This window comes from Salvia splendens, chromosome 16 (assembly GCF_004379255.2).
Source record: "Salvia splendens isolate huo1 chromosome 16, SspV2, whole genome shotgun sequence".
NCBI classification, from domain to species: domain Eukaryota; kingdom Viridiplantae; phylum Streptophyta; class Magnoliopsida; order Lamiales; family Lamiaceae; genus Salvia; species Salvia splendens.
The window spans coordinates 26,335,416-26,354,525 of NC_056047.1; the positions used below are offsets into that span (position 1 = coordinate 26,335,416).

Consider the following 19,110-nt stretch of genomic DNA (forward strand, 5'->3'; position numbering starts at 1 on the left):
AGCACAAAACCCCTTGAATTAATTCACACGGACGTATGTGATTTAAAGATGGTGCAAACTAGAGGTGGTAAAAAGTACTTTATCACTTTCATAGATGATTGCACAAGGTATTGCTATATTTATCTTTTAAGAAGTAAAGATGAAGCAATAGAAGCGTTCAAAAATTATAAGAACGAAGTTGAGAATCAACTTGGTTGTAAAATCAAAAAGATTCGAAGCGATAGAGGAGGTGAATATGTAGCCCCGTTTGAGGAGTTATGCAACGCAAGTGGTATAATTCATCAAACAACTGCTCCATATTCACCACAATCTAATGGTGTTGCAGAACGCAAAAATCAAACTCTAAAAGAGATGATAAATGCACTGCTTCTAACTTCAGGATTACCACATAACATGGGGGGGAAGCTGTTTTGACAGCCAACTATATCTTGAATAAGATCCCTCTCAAAGGAAAAGATGTTAGTCCTTATGAGTTGTGGAAGGGAATGAAGCCATCCTACAAATACCTCAAAGTGTGGGGGTGTTTGACAAAGGTAATGGTTCCTCCGCCCAAAGAAGTTACAATCAGACCTAAAACGGTTGATTGCATCTTCCTTGGATATGCACTTAATAGTAGTGCATATCGATTTATTGTTAACAAGTCTGAAATATCGACTATTACTGCAGGAACAACAATTGAGTCAATGAATGTTGTATTTCTCGAAAATACATTTCCTTGCAAAGACAAGGAAAAAGTCTCAACCAATTCTGAGACAAGAATTGAAGAAGAAGCCACTAGTTCTAAATCAGCGGATGAGGAACCTGAATCGCGCAAGCGTGCAATGTCTGTCCAAAGGATACAGGATTAAGATGTGGTAGTAGGGTCAAAACACCAAAAACATTTAATCATGACTACATTGCTTTTATGTTAGATGAAGAACCAACATCTATAAAAGTAGCCTTTGATGGCCCAGACGGGCTACATTGGAGAGAAGCTGTTCAAAGCGAAATTGATTCAATTTTTCTAAACCACACTTGAGTGTTGGTAGATCTACCTGAAGGTGCGAAACCTCTAGGTTGCAAATGGGTACTTAAAAGGAAATTTAAGGCCGATGGAACAGTGGATAAGTATAAAGCCCGACTAGTAGTAAAGGGTTTTAAACAAATTGAAGGACATGACTTCTTCAATACCTATTCGCCTGTAACAAGGATTACATCTATCTGAGTGCTTCTCGCTATTGCTGCATTGCACAATCTTGAGATTCATCAAATGGATGTAAAGACCACGTTTCTAAATGGTGAATTAGAAGATGAAATTTATATGGAGCAACCCGAAGGGTTTGTAGTACCTGGACAAGAGAAAAAGGTATGCAAGCTCGTAAAGTCTCTATATGGATTGACACAAGCGCCATTGCAATGACACTTGAAGTTTGATAATGTGATGTTATCAAATGAGTTCAAAATCAACGAGTGCGACAAATGTGTCTACATCAAGAGCACTAAAAACGGCCATGTTATAGTGTGTCTATACGTTGATGATATGTTAATCTTGGGTAGCAACACTCAAGTAATTAACGATACAAAGGCCATGTTAAAGAGAAATTTTGACATGAAAGACATGGGTCTAGCCTATGTAATTCTTGGAATGAAGATTCTAAGAACGTCTGATGGAATCATCTTAACACAATCACATTATGTTGAGAAGATTTTGAATAAATTCAAAGCCTATGATGGCGCGCCGGTTAAGACTCCAATTGAACTCGACGTTCACTTGAGCAAGAACAAAGGCGAGCCCGTTGCACAAGAAAAGTATGCACATGTCATCGGGTGCATTATGTACTTGACTAATTGCACTCGACCTGACATTGTTTGTGTCGTGAACAAATTGAGTCGTTACACGAGCAATCCAAGCAAGGAGCATTGGAGAGCTCTTGTGAGGGTTTTGAGATATCTAAAACATACTCAAAATCATGGGCTACACTTCTCGAGATACCCCCGATACTTGAAGGGTACTGTGATGCAAATTGGATATCCGACAATAGAGACTCACTTTCAACAAGTGGATACGTCTTTACTATTGGGGGTAGTGTTGTATCGTGAAAATCCACAAAATAGACATGTATAGCCCGATCAACCATGGAATCGGAGTTCATTGCCTTAGATAAGGCTGGCGAGGAAGCCGAGTGGCTTAAGAACTTCCTTGAAGATATTCCATGTTGGTCTAAGCTAGTGCCATCAGTGCTGATCCACTGTGATAGCCAAGCGGCTATTGGAAGGGCAAACAATGGCTTCTATAATGGTAAGTCTCGACATATACATCGACGACATAACACCGTGAGACATTTGATCACAACAAGGGTGATTACAATTGACTATGTAAAGTCAATAGATAATCTAGCGGATCCGCTAACCAAAGGGTTAAACCGTGATTAAATGAATAAGTTGCTAGAGGGAATGGGTTTGAAACCCACAAATTAAAGAATTGTCATAGTGGTAATCCAACCATGATGACTGGAGATCCCAAGAACTTGGTTCAATGGGAAAACTAAGCTATGAGAGTTCATGAGAAACACTCAACTATATCTATTCCCTAAAGAGCAATAGAGTTTTTGATAACTTGCCTAGTGGTAAAGGATAAGTCTATGACTTTTAATGGTTCTTAAGGATCTCAAAGAGATGGAGTTCTCAAAGAGACCAAGTATGGCAAGGTACTTGACTAAGAATCACCTATGTAAGTGCGAAGTGTGGTCGCTTCATAAAACGCACTTATGAATCCAAAGTGATGTCCAAGACCGCAATGGACACAAAACGTGAGAACGGATGAGGTTGAGGTGTTTAAGCATTAACACCATTGTCTCGGTGCACGCCGTGAGGGATTAGTTCAAAGCATCGCGCTACTAAGCCGCCTGTGTATCCGATGGTGTCGATTATGGAGGGTTCAGAGCCAACAACTACATATCATTATGCTTATATATATCTCGAGGGTTGAGCTTGTGTCTGCATGCATATGCATTTGGCTATTTCCACTCATGTGGGGGATTGTAGAAATCATTGAATAAATATGCCCGATCAATGGATTTTGACCAAATAATAAATGTGATGAGACATCTAATTTTGTGAAATTAAATGATATAGCGTCGACCTACATTTTACGTAGATAAATGTAGTATATTCACTTTCTCAAATCCGATTTCCGGTGAGTGAGAAATAGTGGATTAAAGTTGGGCATAATTAGCTTTTTAATAAAAGCTAGGAGTTTGAGCTTAGGGAATAATTAACTAGTGTTAATTATCTCACATTGGAGAAGTGACACATCTTTTAATGTGTTTAAATTAAGTGAATTTATGTTACTTAATAATTATAGTGGACCAAGATGGGTGAAAGAGCCCACACGCCCGCGCCGTCGCCGCCGCCCGCCCACCCGAGCCCGAGCTCGTGGTCGCGGTCGCTGGCCGCGGGCCTTGGGCCCGGGCCTGGTCCCGATCTCGATCTTGGACTTGGACTTGGACTTGGATCTTAACAATTAGTGTTTGGGTGGTCTTTGGGCTCGGGTCTGGACCCGTAGTAATCTTTTTAGACCACCGCTGAGTCAGCAATCCAATTGGCCTGACACATCGCCAAGCGTAGCACAGTCAAAGCTGTCACGTGAGAAAACCACACGCGAAAGTTACACTCCTGCCACACGCTTGTAACCGCCGACGGTTACGAATCTGCCATGATGAGCCTTCATGGCTTGGTTGACCCTGCATGGTGGCTTGGCCTATAAATAGGCTAGCCATTCTACTGCATTGGACACAATATTCACAAGCATAACAACATAAGCTATCTCCCTCTCTCTGCATTATTTTTTTGTCGAAAGCTCTGCCCTCTCCTCTATCCAGTTCGTCGGAGCTCTGTTGATTGCGGTGCTGCTTCACCAGAGACGTAGCCGTTTTATCTTTGGGGACGAAACGCCAATCCGAAGTGCACTACCGGGGCGTATCTCGTCTTGCGGAAAGAGGACACCTTGACTCGGCTAAACACTTTTACGGTCTTCTGTTTCGATTTTCTTTTCCATTGTAATTTCAGTTCAGTTTTCTTTTGTATTCCTTCTTTGGGTTGTATTACGCCCGGCTTTTATCTCTTGTAATCCCAGAATCCAACAGATGTTGGCTGGCCGAAGAAGCAGCGCCCGAACTATACCGTTGATTACGGTGGCAGCAGCAGCGGCGGTTCCCACGACCTCTCCGAGGATGTACAGGAGTTCCCGTCCCCTCTCGCGTTTGGTCGCCGCACTCGCCCGGTTGGTCAAAGGCGGACGCAACGGGCTCGCCAGGCCACCCAGGAGGTCCAGTCGGCATCACTCCCTGTTGGCGGCTCGACAGCCGAGCTCCTCTTCTTCGCGCGTCAACAAACGCGAGCTCAGATGTACAAGATCTTAGCTGAATGGAGGGTGGCAACTGACCCCGAGGAGAAGAGTTTTCTTCACACAATGCTCGTGAGTATGCAGGCCGATTTGAATCCCGCCGCAGCCCAGGTAGGGGGCTCAGACGCGGGCTCAGATGCCGCAGATTTGGGGGTCCCGGATAGCGGCGGCGACGGTGATGACGACGAGGAGTGAGGCGGAGTCGGGGAGGGGGGGAGGGCTAGTGTGTGGCGGAGGAGTTTTTTTTAAAATTAATGTACTTTCTTTTTAATTAATGTACTTTTTTAAATTTCAATATTATTATTGAGTTTTCCTGTATCTGTGTCGTAAATTTAATTCCGTATTTTGTGTGATCGTTAATTATTTGTTTTTATAATTTTCTTTATTGTGGCTAGGCTATTGCTTGTCCAGTTGCTTGTCCTGATGATGTGGCAGGAGGAGTTTTTAGTGCTGCTGATGTGGCTGGAGGAGTTTGTGGCTAGGCTATGGCTGGGTTATGGCTGAGATATTTCTATTGGAGATGCTCTAATGAATGAGGGTCTGCAGTTCCAATTCTCCAAACCCAAACTGACTTACACATTGCGCCTCTCACCTCAGCTCTACCTCCGTCTCGGCTCTCCCTCTCCCTCTCGGTGCTCTATCTGCCGCCGCTCTCTGACGCCGTCGCCTCCCATTGCAGCGTAGAATTTCCCGTCCCCCCTCCCTCTCAGCCCGATTGTGTGAATCTGGGCAGTTTGGGATCCTTATTCTTTAGATGAATTTATTTTTTGGTTCCATTCCACATGATTTAGGCACGTTTATGAGCCTTGTGAGAATCAAGTTGGGAGAGAACTTCTTCAATGGCAGCATTCCTAATACCTTAATCTACCAGCCTCAGCTTAACTTTCTTGGGCTGCAAAACAATATGCTCTATAGTAATCTGTCGGAGAACACAGACTCCTCATCCAAGAATCAAACTAAACTTGGGCAGATGAATCTCTCAAATAGTCAGCAATCCTAGTGCATTAAAATCGGGACTGGATACCCGATTTTTTAGGACTGGATACTCGAGTCGGGTCTCCGGGTACCCGATTAGATTTTCAGATCGGGTATCGGGTATGTGATTTTTAGTTTTTCGGGGTCGGGTATCCGAAATTTTTTGATCGGGTATCCACGGATACCCTATTTGACAGCCCTACCACAAGTCACCCTTTCTCTCTCTCTAGCTCCAAAACTTCTCTCTCGGACTCCCCTCTCAAAACCCACCACCAGAAGTTCTTCTCAACGGAACTCGGCGCTTTAGCCGCCGTCTGAAATCTGCTGTTGCCGCTGCTATCTCCACCATCGCGCTTTACAATGGATCTCCGCCTGCTATTGTTTCCACGGTGAGCGGCCGCTGGTGCTGCTGTCCGGTCTAGTACATCTTCGTTTCCCCAATTCCCCGAGGTTAATTCTTTTAAAGTTCATTCCTTTAAGTTCTATTTTTTTCCCATTGAATTATTCAACTATTGGATTGGTTATGCAATTGGTGCTACGATGAATGTGTAGTGCAATAACGAAAGCGACGCGAGTTGGGAAGGTGTATACCTTCACTGAAAGGTAGTGAACGCCTTGGCTTAACAGTAGGATCATGACTTCTGTTTTCTCTTCTCTGAATTTGGATCCCGATTTCTATCAGAAAAAGGGATTCGGGTGTCAAATTGAATTTATCTTGTGAGGGAGAACATGGAATGATAATTACCGTGGTGAAAATTAGGATTGGGTGGGAAGAGTGATGAACTCCTTTCTACTACTTTTGCCGCCCTTTTGAGAGAAAATTTTGTGATTCAAGAGTGAATTGATATACCGCCCAATGTGAGTGTATAATTGATAGTTGATTGTGGTTTAATTTTGGAAGTGATTCAACAGAGTGGGGAACAGTTATTGAGCATGAGAAGGGTGGTGTATAATGGGTAAGTGATTTCACAATTTAATTGTGATCGACTAATTTTATTTCTTTGGGATTTTATTTGTTGAACAAAGGGAAGAAGAGAAAACAAACGGGTAAGAGGGAAAAGATGGAGATCTCTGCTAAGGCATCCACAATAGTAATAACCCAGCAATAGCTCAGCCATAGCCTAGCCACAAACTCCTTCTGCTACAACATCAGCACTAAAAATCCTCCTGCCACATCATCAAAACAAGCAAATAGTCCAGCCATAGCCTAGCCACATCACTAATAACAACTATATAAAAATGAAATAATTAACAATCACACAATATACAGAATTTAATTTACGAGACATATACGTGAAATATTAATAATACTATTAAAATTTTAAAAAGTACAATAATTTTAAAAAATTACAATAATTAAAAAAAAGTACAATAATTCACTCCTCGTCTCCGTCGTCGTCTCCTCCGTCGCTGTCGCCACCCTCGCCTCCGCCTCCGTCGCCACCATCGCCGCCGCCACCGTCGCCGCCGCCTCTACTCCCGCCGGTCTCCCTCCGTGCCGCCTCCAACTCGTCCTGCATGCTCATGAGCAATGTTTGAAGCAAACTCTTCTCGACGGGGTCCACCGCCGCCCGCCATTCGGCCATCGTCTTGACCATCTGAGCGCGCGTTTGTTGACGCGCGAAGAATTTGAGATCCGCTGTGGATTGGCCAAGGGGGGATGCCGACTGGACCTCCTGGGAACCCCCGGCGACCCCCCTTGCCTCCCGTTGAGCCCGCTTGTGCCCAACCCGGCGAGTTCGGCGAGCGAACGAACGAGGGGTCGGGACCTCCTGGGCCGTCTCGGGGAGATCGTGGGAACCACCGCTGGTGCCGCTGTAATCACCGGTATAGTTCAGTCGTTGCTTCTTCGGCCACCCAGCATCGACACCTACTCGGAACTTCTCGGAGTCGTTCAGCACAAGATAGCAGTTCCAGTAGGTGAACTCCTTATACAACGCGGGCAGGGGGAAGGCTTTCTCCGCTATCCTCCTGCAGTCTTCCTCCGTTTGGCCACTGCTCTGCATGCGGAGGGCGTTGGCGTACAAACCCGAAAATCGGGAGACGACAACCCTGATTCGGTCCCACCCCTTCCGGCAATCCTCCCCGTTGTGTGGCCTCCCCTCCGGGCAAAATGTCTGGTAGGTTGCTGCTATCTTGCCCCACAAGTTGACGATCCTCTGGTTGTTCGAAGCGAGAGAATCATCGCAAACTCTAACACACGCCTTGCACAGCGCGACGTTCTCAGCGTCCGTCCACCTCCTCCGGACCTGGCTATCCTCACCCGGCTGCGATGACTCGCCCTTCCTCTTCCCCTTGTCCTTCTTCTTTGGGGCGCCTCGCACTACTCCCCCCGTGGGAACGGGAGTTTCCGAAACACCGAGCATAACTCCTCCAAGGAGAAAGTCTCAAATTGCGTGAACTGCGTCTCCGTTCGGGTCGAAGTGTGCGAAGAAGCAGTCGAAAAATCAAAACTGGGGCGATAGACGTTTTCATCCCCCGGCGTCCCCGGTACCCCCCCTGTCGGGGGTTGCACCGCCGGTACCCACCCTGTCGTCCCCTGCGTCGGGGGCTGCATCGTCGTCCCCCCCCCACCAGGCATCATCTGCATCCCGGGTGCCCACCCCTGCATCATATGCACACCGGGCTGCATCCCCGATACCCCCTGCCACGCCGGCATACTCCCCCCAGCTGCCATCCCGGGTATCATCCCCTGCCAAGGGTACATGTTGTAGTACCCTGGCATCGGACCTCATCCACCTCCCACGGGTACCGGAGGAGTTTGAGACCCGGTCGTCACTGGAGTACCTTCGTTGGTGTTCTCCATTTCTCGGTGTTGATCTTGTACAGAAATTAAGATAGAGAGAGTACTCGTTAAAACAAGTTGTGCGAATGAAAAATGACGTGCAAACCGCGTATATATAGTGTTTTGAAAAAAAAATCGTCTAGGCGATGCGCTAGGCGATCCGGACGCTGCAATAGCGCTGAGCGGATCGCCCAGCGCATCGCCTAGCGCCACGAAATCGCCAAGCTCTAGGCGGTTTTTAATTCTGAAAATGGCTGGGCGGTTGCAATGGACTCCCTAGCGCCGGCGTTCGGCTAGGAGGTGCGCTAGGCGCCATTGCGGATGAACTAATTATTTACTTTTTTTTAAAAGTAACCAAGGAATGTCTAGGTGACCAGGGAAAAGGGTTTTAATTAAATTGATTTGGAGCTCAAACCCTTTTATTTTATTTAAATTGTATAGCCCACAATTTACATTTCACAAGATTGAACTTGTATTATTTATTTAATTTATCGGATCCAACATGAAATTGAGTCTAATAAATAATCCTCAATGAAAGGATTTATTTAAATTCAATTTTGAGCTCATATAACAAGTTATCAATTGCTTGAAAACAATTAAATTCACCCGCATCAATTATTCAAACGACCATGTCATGCAATCAACGAAGTTGACTCAGTCAACACAGTCAAAACTCCAACTCAAAACCAAGTCTTAAAAATATCAAATAACAATTCCACTCGATATTTAATTCACGGACTTCACATCATTAGAAGCATTAAATGCAAAATTTTTAGGGTTCGAAAAGTAGGGCGTTACACCTTGGCTACCTATAGGTATGGTTGTAGTGTTTGTGATAATTCTCTCTTACCTAAGAAAAGATTAGTAACACTAGTGTGGTAAAGCACTGAAATGATCAACTCGAAATATATTCTCTATTCTATCTGCTGAAAGAATATACTTCAGAAGTTTTAGTATTTCTTAGTCTGTGCAAATAATATTGATATTGTTTATTTAATCAGACGCCACTTTGATTTATCAATATGTGAGAGTTTTTCACAACTCAATCATGATATCTTGGGTGGTAGTATTACATGAAAATATTAGAATATTAATTCATAGAATTCGTGTGCCTAGTGTGATATGATTAATCCTTAAGAGGTGTTTGAAAAAAGGAATTTATTATTCAGAAAACTGCGCAATTGGAATTTTATTCCTTGAATAATAAATAATATTTCAAACTAGAAAGAGTCGAATTAATTTAATTCAAGTCATATAGCAGACAAATAATTAAATTAACGGATTAAGATAATCTTAAATGCAAAAAATATTATAAAATAAAATGGAACCCAAGTTCTTCGTAATTTGATGATTTAGATGGGGGTTCAATATTATTCTTTTGTGGAACAAAATAATATTCCATTAGATAATATATTAAATTATGGGTTAATTGATTTAATTAGAATTTTATCTAATGGGTGAGCCAACATCTAATTCACTCCATGGATCATCATTCTAGCCCAAACCTAGTACAACTTATAAATAGTGAAGAGATGTGGAAACCCTAGCACACAATACGCAACACATTCCTCCCACCAAACCCTAGCCGCCGTCACCGGCCTTCTCTCTCTCCCTCTTGCATCGGTTTTCATGACCTTGCATTAGGGAGATTAGGGTTTTTGATATTTGTTCTTGTTCAATTCTAGGATAAGCTGATCACGTCTCATAAGCTCTACTCACCAACCTCTCACTGCTACAGTCGCATAGTAAGCTCGGGATTGGCTTCAACGAACGTTCAACACACAAGATCCACCCCGGACTATCCCCTGGTCAATTTTGGCCAAGGGTTTCTTATTTATGTTAGCTCCCTACTCCAAGTTAAAGAGAAATTTGAGTTAAGGCCTATATTGGATTTAGTTTCCTGGAAAAACCCAACACGGATTGAAATAAAGACATATATAAGAACCAAAACATTAAAATCTATCAAAACATAGTCATGGATTCATATTTACAAGCTTCCCTAACAAACTAGAAGTAATCCCTAAAATCTAGCCATTCATAGTGAGCAACAATACAAGAGAACAAGTAAATGCTACCATATAGGGATTGATTTTAGGTGGATGAGGCTTGATCTTGTTCTTCTCTCCCTAAGATGGCTCCCAAGATTCAAATCTCCTTGAAATTCATCTCCATCCGCCAGAAGTTGCTTTGGAAGTCATGCCCTAGTCGTTTTTATTGCTCAAAAATCACCCGGCCAGTCGTTTTTATTGCTCAAAAATCGCCCGGCCAGTCGTTTTTATTGCTCAAAAATCGCCCGGTTAGGCATTTTTTCTATATTGCGATATGCCCCCCAATAGCCCGGTCGGACAATTTTCGCCTGGCCCATGCATTTTTCACTACAATGCGCAGTCTTCGTAAATCAGTGATATCTTCTTCTACCGAACTCTGACTGAGGCATGCGAGGTATCCACGTGAAGCTCTTTCGAAGATGAATGCAATGGTGCCCTTTGAGAAGCATTTGAAATTAATCTTGGAGGGCTGATTACTGTCCAGATTCGGACCATTTTTCCTTTCTCCGCTCTCTCTTATAGCTTGGTCTTTTGTCCTATAGTATATCAAAATGAGTCCATTTTTTGGTTTAAAAAGTGAGTTAAGAGAATGCTATAGAGGACTACAATTTGATTCGCATCAATTAGATCAAGAAAATTTTGTGTTTTTTATTGGTCTCCCAAGATCTCATATCACACTATTTTTGATTCTTTAAGATCCGCCCACACGGATGAATAATCAAGGACATGTGAATAGAATAGAAGATCTGTGGTCAAGAAATCAAGGATTACCGGGAGATGCAGCTAGCAACGTCAATCCTTCAATGGATAAAGAGGTAACAATCAAATTTACATCAAATAGCATGTTTATGTGTGTTTTGATGTGTTTTTCTATAGATCTAGAATAATTGCATGAAATTGGAATCGAATACGTAATCACCTTAATAGACCCGTAAGGACCTATTTGTTTTCCGTGTCTTCCGTTGCAGTAACCCCAACTTATAAACCGAAGGAAATCGAAACCGAAGGAAATCGAAGCAGTAACCTCAACTCGAGGATCTCACTAAAACAAAGAACAATCGGTAGGGAAAGAAGATAGGATCGCCTTAAAGAGAGAGAGAGAGAGAGAGAGAGAGAGAGTGTAGAGAGATGGCAAAGCAAGTCTTTGCTTAGAGAGAGAGAGAAGTGAACAGAATGACGGGTGAATCATATGGCGGACCAACTTATCTCATAGAAGAAGCACAACCCTAGATCCACCAGTTGTCGCTCATTATCCGCGCAGAGCTAACACGCAACTGCCATTGGTGAGACTCAGGTAAGTAACGGGCTTGACTCATGTTGGGGCAACCATAATGATATGGGCCAACTCATTTAATCACTTCGGGACAGGCCCATTGAATTCAATGTAAGCCCAATCACAATGTGTCCATTATATCCAACTTTCCCTAAATATGATGGTCTCATCATCTAAGTATATCTGAAAGAACATGATATATAACTAATTCCTAACAATAAAAGAATTATTTATTTGATTTGATTCGATTCAGAATACGAGTTTTAGTAAAATTCAAATAAATGAGTGATGAAATGACCTCATTTGTTTTGTTTCTTGTTAGTGTAGAAAACGATGAACTATATTTAAATTTTTTTTATAAGTAGATGTACAAAATAATAGTACTAAAGTAGTTGCGTAAAAAAACAAAAGTTGAGAATTGTTAATAATTTTATGGGAAATTAAAAAATACTCCTTCCGAATTTATGTAATATTATTTTGTATGTTAAGTGGAGATATTGAAGTAAGAGAGAAGGAATAAAGTAGAGATAAATGGTGCTTCCATATTTAGTACTGAGTCATCTTAATTGAGACAAACTAAAAAAGAAAGTGGATCATTTTTTATGGGACGTGGGAGTACTAGTAGTAAAATGCACGTTATTTTTTAGAGTATAAAGTTTGGCTGTATAAGAGGTTATTTAAATAGCATATTTGTGGTCCTAGTCTTTGCAAATCAAAGTTGGCTTTCATGCAAATTGTTTGATTGTGAGTGATTAGGAAACAGTAATATGCCGGCAATTATTGTTGGGTGAATCCAAACTCTAGACAATAAACTATTGTAGTAAGACTATCAAACATATTTTGTGCAAGAAATTTAAGATGCGAAAATTGTTCAAATCAAGCAGAAGTGGTCCAAAAAATTAAAGAAACGCACATGGGCCCATCTCCAACTAAAACAATACTTCCTCTTTTCCATTTCAGTTGTAGGCAACAGATTAAGAAAATTAAAAGTTAAATGGAGGATAATAGAGTATGAAAGAAATTAAAGAATATAAATAAAGAAATAATAAAATATTAGAGAGGATAAATTTTTTGCCAAAGATGAAATGAGACAAGTAACTTTAGATAGAGCGAAAAGGAATATGAAGGGAGTAATTAGTAAGACGAATGCCGTTAAAATATACTCCCCCCACCGTCCATATAAAAATAGAATCATTTTTTTCATTTTCATACACCCACTAAAATTACTCTCAAACCAAAATTGTATTTTACCTCCTATTTTACCTCCTATTTATTAGTTACTACTTCCTCCATTTTCCATTATGTGTCTCAGTTTTTCATTTTGATTTGTCCATTATTAATAGTCTCACTTCACTTTTACTAATTTTAGTAATGGATCTCACATTCCACTAACTCATTTTCTTCTCACGTTATATTATAAAATTAATATATAAAAGTAGGATTCACGTACTATTAACTTTTTTTGACTAATTTTCTTATATATTTCTTAAAATTTGTGGCGGATCAAAATGAAATATATATTGGGGACGGAGAGAGTAGGGTACCTCTTTTTAAAATTTTCTTTTCTATTTCAACTACATTTTTTTTTCTCTATCATGCTTCAGTTGATAGGTCTATATATTGTGACTATAGATTCAAATATGAGGAGAAACATGATAAAAGTGGAGTAGGGATGAGTGAAGTTAGAGAGGATAAACATTATGTCCATATGATAGGTGGAGACGGCCCCAACAGTTACGCTCGCAATTCTGCATACCAGGTGCTTCATACATTGATTCTCTCTCTCCCTTTTCAATTTCAATAATCTAAATCGCCATTTCCACAGAAGGAATTGCTGGTTTCTGCTAATGATTTGCTTCAACAACTAATCCCAAAGCATCTGGACACAGACAGCACTGTTGACACATTCCGCATCGCGGACTTGGGGTGTTCCGTGGGCGGCAACGCCTTCTTCGCAGTGGAGAACATGATCGGAGCCGTGGAGAGGCGATACAAATCCGACGGCCGTCACGTCCCCGAGTTCCACGTGTTCTTCAACGACTTGATCGGCAACGATTTCAACACTCTCTTCAAGCAGCTCCCTGTGGCGAGGAGCTACTTTGCTGCAGCCGCGCCAGGGTCGTTCCACGGGCGCCTGTTCCCTAGAGAAAGCATCCATTTGGCGCACTGCTCGACCGCGCTCCACTGGCTGTCGAGGAGTCCGGAGAGGTCGAACAAGGGGAGGATTCACTATGCAGGAGCGGGGAAGGAGGTGAGGGAGGCGTACGCTGCTCAGTACAAGAGGGATATGGATTGCTTCTTGCACGCGAGAGGCGAGGAGCTTGTGGCCGGAGGGTTAATGGTGCTGATTTTGATGGGATATCGTGATGGATATGTTCTTGGTTCTGATTCTAGCATTGGTGAATCATTTGATATACTCGGATCGTGCCTCTATGATATGGCCAACATGGTGACTCATTTTCTGTTATAAACTCAATTCCCACATCGGTTGTGAGAACAATTGGTGTGGGGTATATAGACTAAATGAGCTCTCTCTCCTAATAGGCTAGTCTTTTGGAATGAGTTCTTCTGATTGGTTTGTATCATTTTCTTATCCTTTTCTTTTTCCTTAATTAATGGTTGGAGTTGCAGGGGAAGATAGGTGAGGAGGAGGTGGACTATTTCAACTTGCCTTTCTACTATCCGTGTGGGGCAGAGGTGGAGGCGGTGATTGAGGCGAACGGCTTGTTTAGTGTGGAGAGAGTGACGGAGATGGGTGCTCCGATGAAGGGGGAAGCGGATCCTGCAACTCTGGTTGGTCATATGAGAGCTGTGATAGGGGTGCTTGTTGAGGAGAGGTTTGGAAGTGGTGTTGTGGAAGAGCTGTTTCAACTGCACTTGAACAAAACGATAGAGAGGGCGAGGGAGAAGCCCTTTATTTATCAGAGCTGCCATAGAGAGATTATACACATTGTCTTGCTCAAACGAAACAACCCCTCTTAATTCTTATTCCAAAATATGTTTTCAATGTTTTCGTTGGTGTGTTTGGATTTTGGTTGATGGGTCAAATATCTTCCAATTATCTATGCTTCATGGGTTCAGTCTTCAATGGACAATGGTAGTCATGGTCCCATTCTCATACTCAGTTTATTTTAGACTAAAGGTCCTTTTTGGTACTAAACATAACGATTTTATGATTTTGTTCCAAAACATTATCTTTTGAATTATTCGTTCCCTCACAAATAAAAACGGACCACATTTAGTCCGAATTGGACGAAACTGTTAAAATTTAACAGTCAACGAATTTTAATTCGATTTTGACCGGATTAAGAGTTAATAATTATGTTTTATTAATGTCTAATATCCAATTAACTCAAAACTAAAAAATTAAAAATATAAAATAATTTAACAAAAATCAAAACATAAATTCAAAATCAAAAATCAAAATTAAAACATGAAATTGTCGACCATAACATAAATTAAAACATAAAATCAAATAAAAAAATCAAAACTATAATTCCTACATTCCAATCGACAGCTCTTTCTTCACAAAATTAAAACAAATCGGCTTCTTTCTTCAATCTCGTCCATCTCCCCAATCTCTCACTTTGAACAGTTGGAACCCTAGATTTCCCCGGCGATTCTAGTCGCGATGGCGATTCAACCCTAGTTTCGCGAAAAACCATGGCTCTCACGAAAAACCCTAGTTCTCCATGAGTTGGTTCGTGTATGACTGTTAGGATTGGTCTACTGAAAAGCATATTTCGAGCATGTTGCATGGATAGAATTGCTTGTATACAATAAACTCTACAATCCACTATTAACCCAAGGCGAGAAGAATTAATTTTATCGCATTAGTGTTTGCTTATGCATTTATAAGATGTTTCTCAAACATTTAAATGTATAAGAAGCAAATAAGTCTAATTCTTCTGCATAGTAGACTGGTCGTGAACGACGTTCACAGAAGGTGATGCAGTCGGTCCTTTGTAGAAGAGAAATAGAATTTCACAACCTAGATAGGCTTTGGCTACCTATCGTGAAAGGTTGCAGTGTCAGTCCGCATGTTTCCTTACCTTAGGAAAAAAACGACACTGGTGTGGTATATCACTGAATGATGTAACAGTTGAGATAAGTCTTTCTTGCTATTTACTGAAAGACGAGGTCTCGGTGATTGTTATTTCTTAATCATTGTTGATATAACATTGAGCATACGATATTGATTATGCACTACTTTGATTTATCAAATGGTGCGGATTTTTTGCAATCCAAGAATTCTGATATCTTGGGTAGTGGTGATTAATGTCTAGAGGTGCTAGTATTGTTATTGCAATGAATCGTGTGCTGGGTGAGTCCAGTTTGATAATATCCTCAAGAGGTGTTCGAAAAAGGTTTTATTATTCAGAAACCCGGCCGGTTGGAATTTATTCCAGAATAATAAATAATGATTTTGAACTACACAACTCTTGGAAAAAGATATTAATTAATTCAAGTAAAAAAGTAGGCTTAAATTAATTAATGAATATTTATATCTTAAACACGGGAAATAATAAATTAAAGAGGTAAAGTCCGGATTACTCGTAATTTGGGATTGGACGGGCAGTCAATATTATTTTACTATAGTGGCTGATAATAATATTCTATTGGACTTGTATTAAATTGGGGCTCAATTTAATTAGTAAAAGTCCAACAGGTTTGGCCCAAGTCCAACCTCCATGGATCCATAATCTGGCGGAGACGGAATTTAATCATAAAATTTCGTGCTCCCTCTTTTCCAGAGGAGACGGAATTTTTCATTCCCTTCTGGTGGGAATTCTGTCTTCTGCCTAGTCAAGCCCTTTTTGATTCTGACAAGCTTTGCCCACTCAAAGGTAGGATTCTGAGTTCGGGATACAGATTAGAAGGTTCGTGGTTGAGTACGAAGAACATCACGTTTAGAAGGCGCAAGCAATCGACGAGTCTTTGGAGAATCAGATCGGTAATTCTAAAGCGCAGGAATTCATGTTTTAGGTTTTAATTCCTTTTACATGAATTACGTGCGTTCTTGGATACAATTCTATGTTTAACATGTAGTTAATTGATCCTATAATCGGTCAAATAGATCCGTAATTATGATTTATTTGTGAATGCATAACTTCCGCTGTGCAAGGGGCTCCAAACCCCAGCAATTGGTAACAGAGCCAATTTTTGGCTCTGGTTATGTGGATTAATTTCATGTTATTTGAATTGTTTGAATGCATTTTTCAATCGATGCGTGGCTGTTTGTGCACAAAAATTTTACGAAAATCAATTTCCACCAAAATTGCGTTTATCTTTCTTCGTGAATATTGGAGGCGTATGTTCGTGGAATTTGTTTCCAAAATATGTGACCAATTTGTCATGATTCATTCTTGGAATCTTTGGTTGATGTTTAATCTTGTACTTTATGTGATTCCTTAAAGTGATTAATTGGGAATTTAATTATTCGTACTATGATTACATGGAGTCCAAAATCAAGGAATTGTGATCACGTCTGATCACGAGAATTCCATGCGCTGAATTGTTTCAATAATAAAAATATGTGTTCTTAGAGTCACCGTGAGTGCTGCTGCAAAACGTGACATTCGCGTTAGAAGCAACACCGTGAAGGTGGCTGCGGAGCAGCGGCGGCGACCGGAGGCAGTCGACATTGAAGCAGACTGGAGATCCTCGTGAGTCCACATGCAGCAGCGGCGATTGGATAGCAAACGCACAGCAGCGAATGCAGTAGAGACGACGTAGCAGCAGCGCCGGAGACGATGCTGAGGCTGACAGCAGCTGTGCGAGTGGGAGCCCTTCGTGGGCAGTTCCCGGACTCGAAAGACGGTCAACGACGGAGGCGAGAGCAGGCTGTTGTGATAGCAGCGACACTCGCGCGGGTCTTCGTCCCGTGACTTCAGATTTCCAAATTAGTTAGGGTTTCCTTAACCCTGGAACTAATTTTGGAGAAATTCCTAATTTTGTTAGGTTTTCCTAAACCTTTATAACTAAATTTGGAAATAATTCAAGATATAATTTGGAATAAGTTTTGAATATACCAATTTAATTGGATTATCTAAAATTTAATTTTTTTAATTAAATTATGGATTAATTGAATTTTTATCCTTATTTTATGGATTTGATTAGATTAAATTCTATCTAGATAAATCCTAGATAAATTAGGATAATAATAATTTATTTTATTTTTTACTTATGGATTTATATAGATTTAATTCTATGTGAATAAATCCTGGATAGACTAGATAAATAGTTAATTATGTTTGGATTTTATCCTTATTATATGGATTTAGATATATTTAATTATATATAGATAAATCCTAGATAAATTTGGTAATAATTAATTTTATTGTCTTATGGATTTATATAGATTTAATTCTATGTGGATAAATCCTAGATAGACTAAGATAAATTTTAATTATGTTTATTCATATCTTGTAGATATTGATAGATCTATATCTATCTAGAATATATCTTAGTAGATTTGGATGATTAAAATCCATGTTTATCTTTATCTTGTGGATATTTATAGAATTAATGGATATTTATAGAATTAATTCTATTTAGAAAATATCCTAGTAGATTTAGATAATTAAATGTATCTCTATCTTATAGATATTGATAGATTTATATCTATCTAGAATATATCTTAGAAGATTTAGATAATAGTTAATCCAGTATTGTAATTATCTTTTGGATTTTAGATAGATTTAATTCTATCTTGTTAAATCCTAGTTGAATTAATTAATATTAATTCTAGTTTATCCTAATTTTATGGACATAAATAGATTTATTTCTATTTAAAAAATATCCTAGATAAATTTGGATAAAGATAATACAAGATAATCCTAATCTAATTGGATTTTGATAAAGTTAATTTTATCTAGAATAAATCCTAATAGATATGATATATTCTAGTTTCTTATTCTAAATAATCTAAGATTGTTTAAATCTTAGAATGATTGGATTTTATCTTTGTCTTATGGATTTGGAGAAATTTATTTTTATCCTGAAATATCCTGGTAAGATTTAGATAATGATAATCTAAGGTCAGTTTTATCTTGAATTTTAGGATTTGATTTTATCCCTGTAAAATCTAGAATAATCCTAAGAGGAATTAGATAGATTCCATTCTATCTAGATATATCCTAAATTAATTTGGATAGTTATTATCCAAGATAAATATATCAAATCCGAAATTCATGTTTTGGATAAGACAAGGAATTAATTATTTAATTAAATCTCCCTAGATTTATTAAATAATTTCAATAATTATCCAGTAAGATTAATTATCATATTATTAAATGGATTTATCTGTTTATTTGGTGATTATCTGTTTTAAGTGAAGTGTCTGCCTCATCTACTTATGTGATAATTATGCAAAAACCATGTTTAAAATGACTAAACGATAATTACAACAATGTGTTGTATATGGTCTCCATAAATTGGTCTATATATGAAGCAGTTTCTAATATTATTGCGACCCACCTTAGTGGGAGCAATAATCCTACGAAATAGCAAGTTCATAAGATTAGACTTCTTAATGGTAAATTGTTTAAATTGGAAGCATGTTTCTAATATTATCGCGACCCACCCTAGTGGGAGCCATAATCCTACGAAATTGCAAGTTTGTATGTTTAAGCATATTTATAAG

The 19,110-nt window shown here is 39.9% G+C and overlaps 1 protein-coding gene across 2 annotated transcripts; it reads left to right on the forward strand.

Annotated features, from left to right (window-relative positions):
• Window positions 1–5,583: 5,583 nt before the first annotated feature.
• LOC121771454 (loganic acid O-methyltransferase-like) lies at window positions 5,584–14,585 on the forward strand. Of its 2 annotated transcripts, none has more exons than XM_042168242.1 (6): window positions 5,584–5,809; window positions 10,889–11,007; window positions 11,161–11,486; window positions 13,098–13,224; window positions 13,294–13,914; window positions 14,097–14,585. In XM_042168242.1, exons 4-6 carry the CDS (start codon window positions 13,138–13,140, stop codon window positions 14,445–14,447), a joined length of 1,059 nt encoding a protein of 352 aa, XP_042024176.1. In that variant the 5' UTR covers window positions 5,584–5,809; window positions 10,889–11,007; window positions 11,161–11,486; window positions 13,098–13,137; the 3' UTR covers window positions 14,448–14,585. The 2 variants fall into 2 exon arrangements, with proteins under 2 accessions (XP_042024176.1, XP_042024175.1); XM_042168241.1 differs by having other exon boundaries at window positions 5,587–5,809; window positions 13,291–13,914.
• The last annotated feature ends 4,525 nt before the right edge of the window (window positions 14,586–19,110 follow it).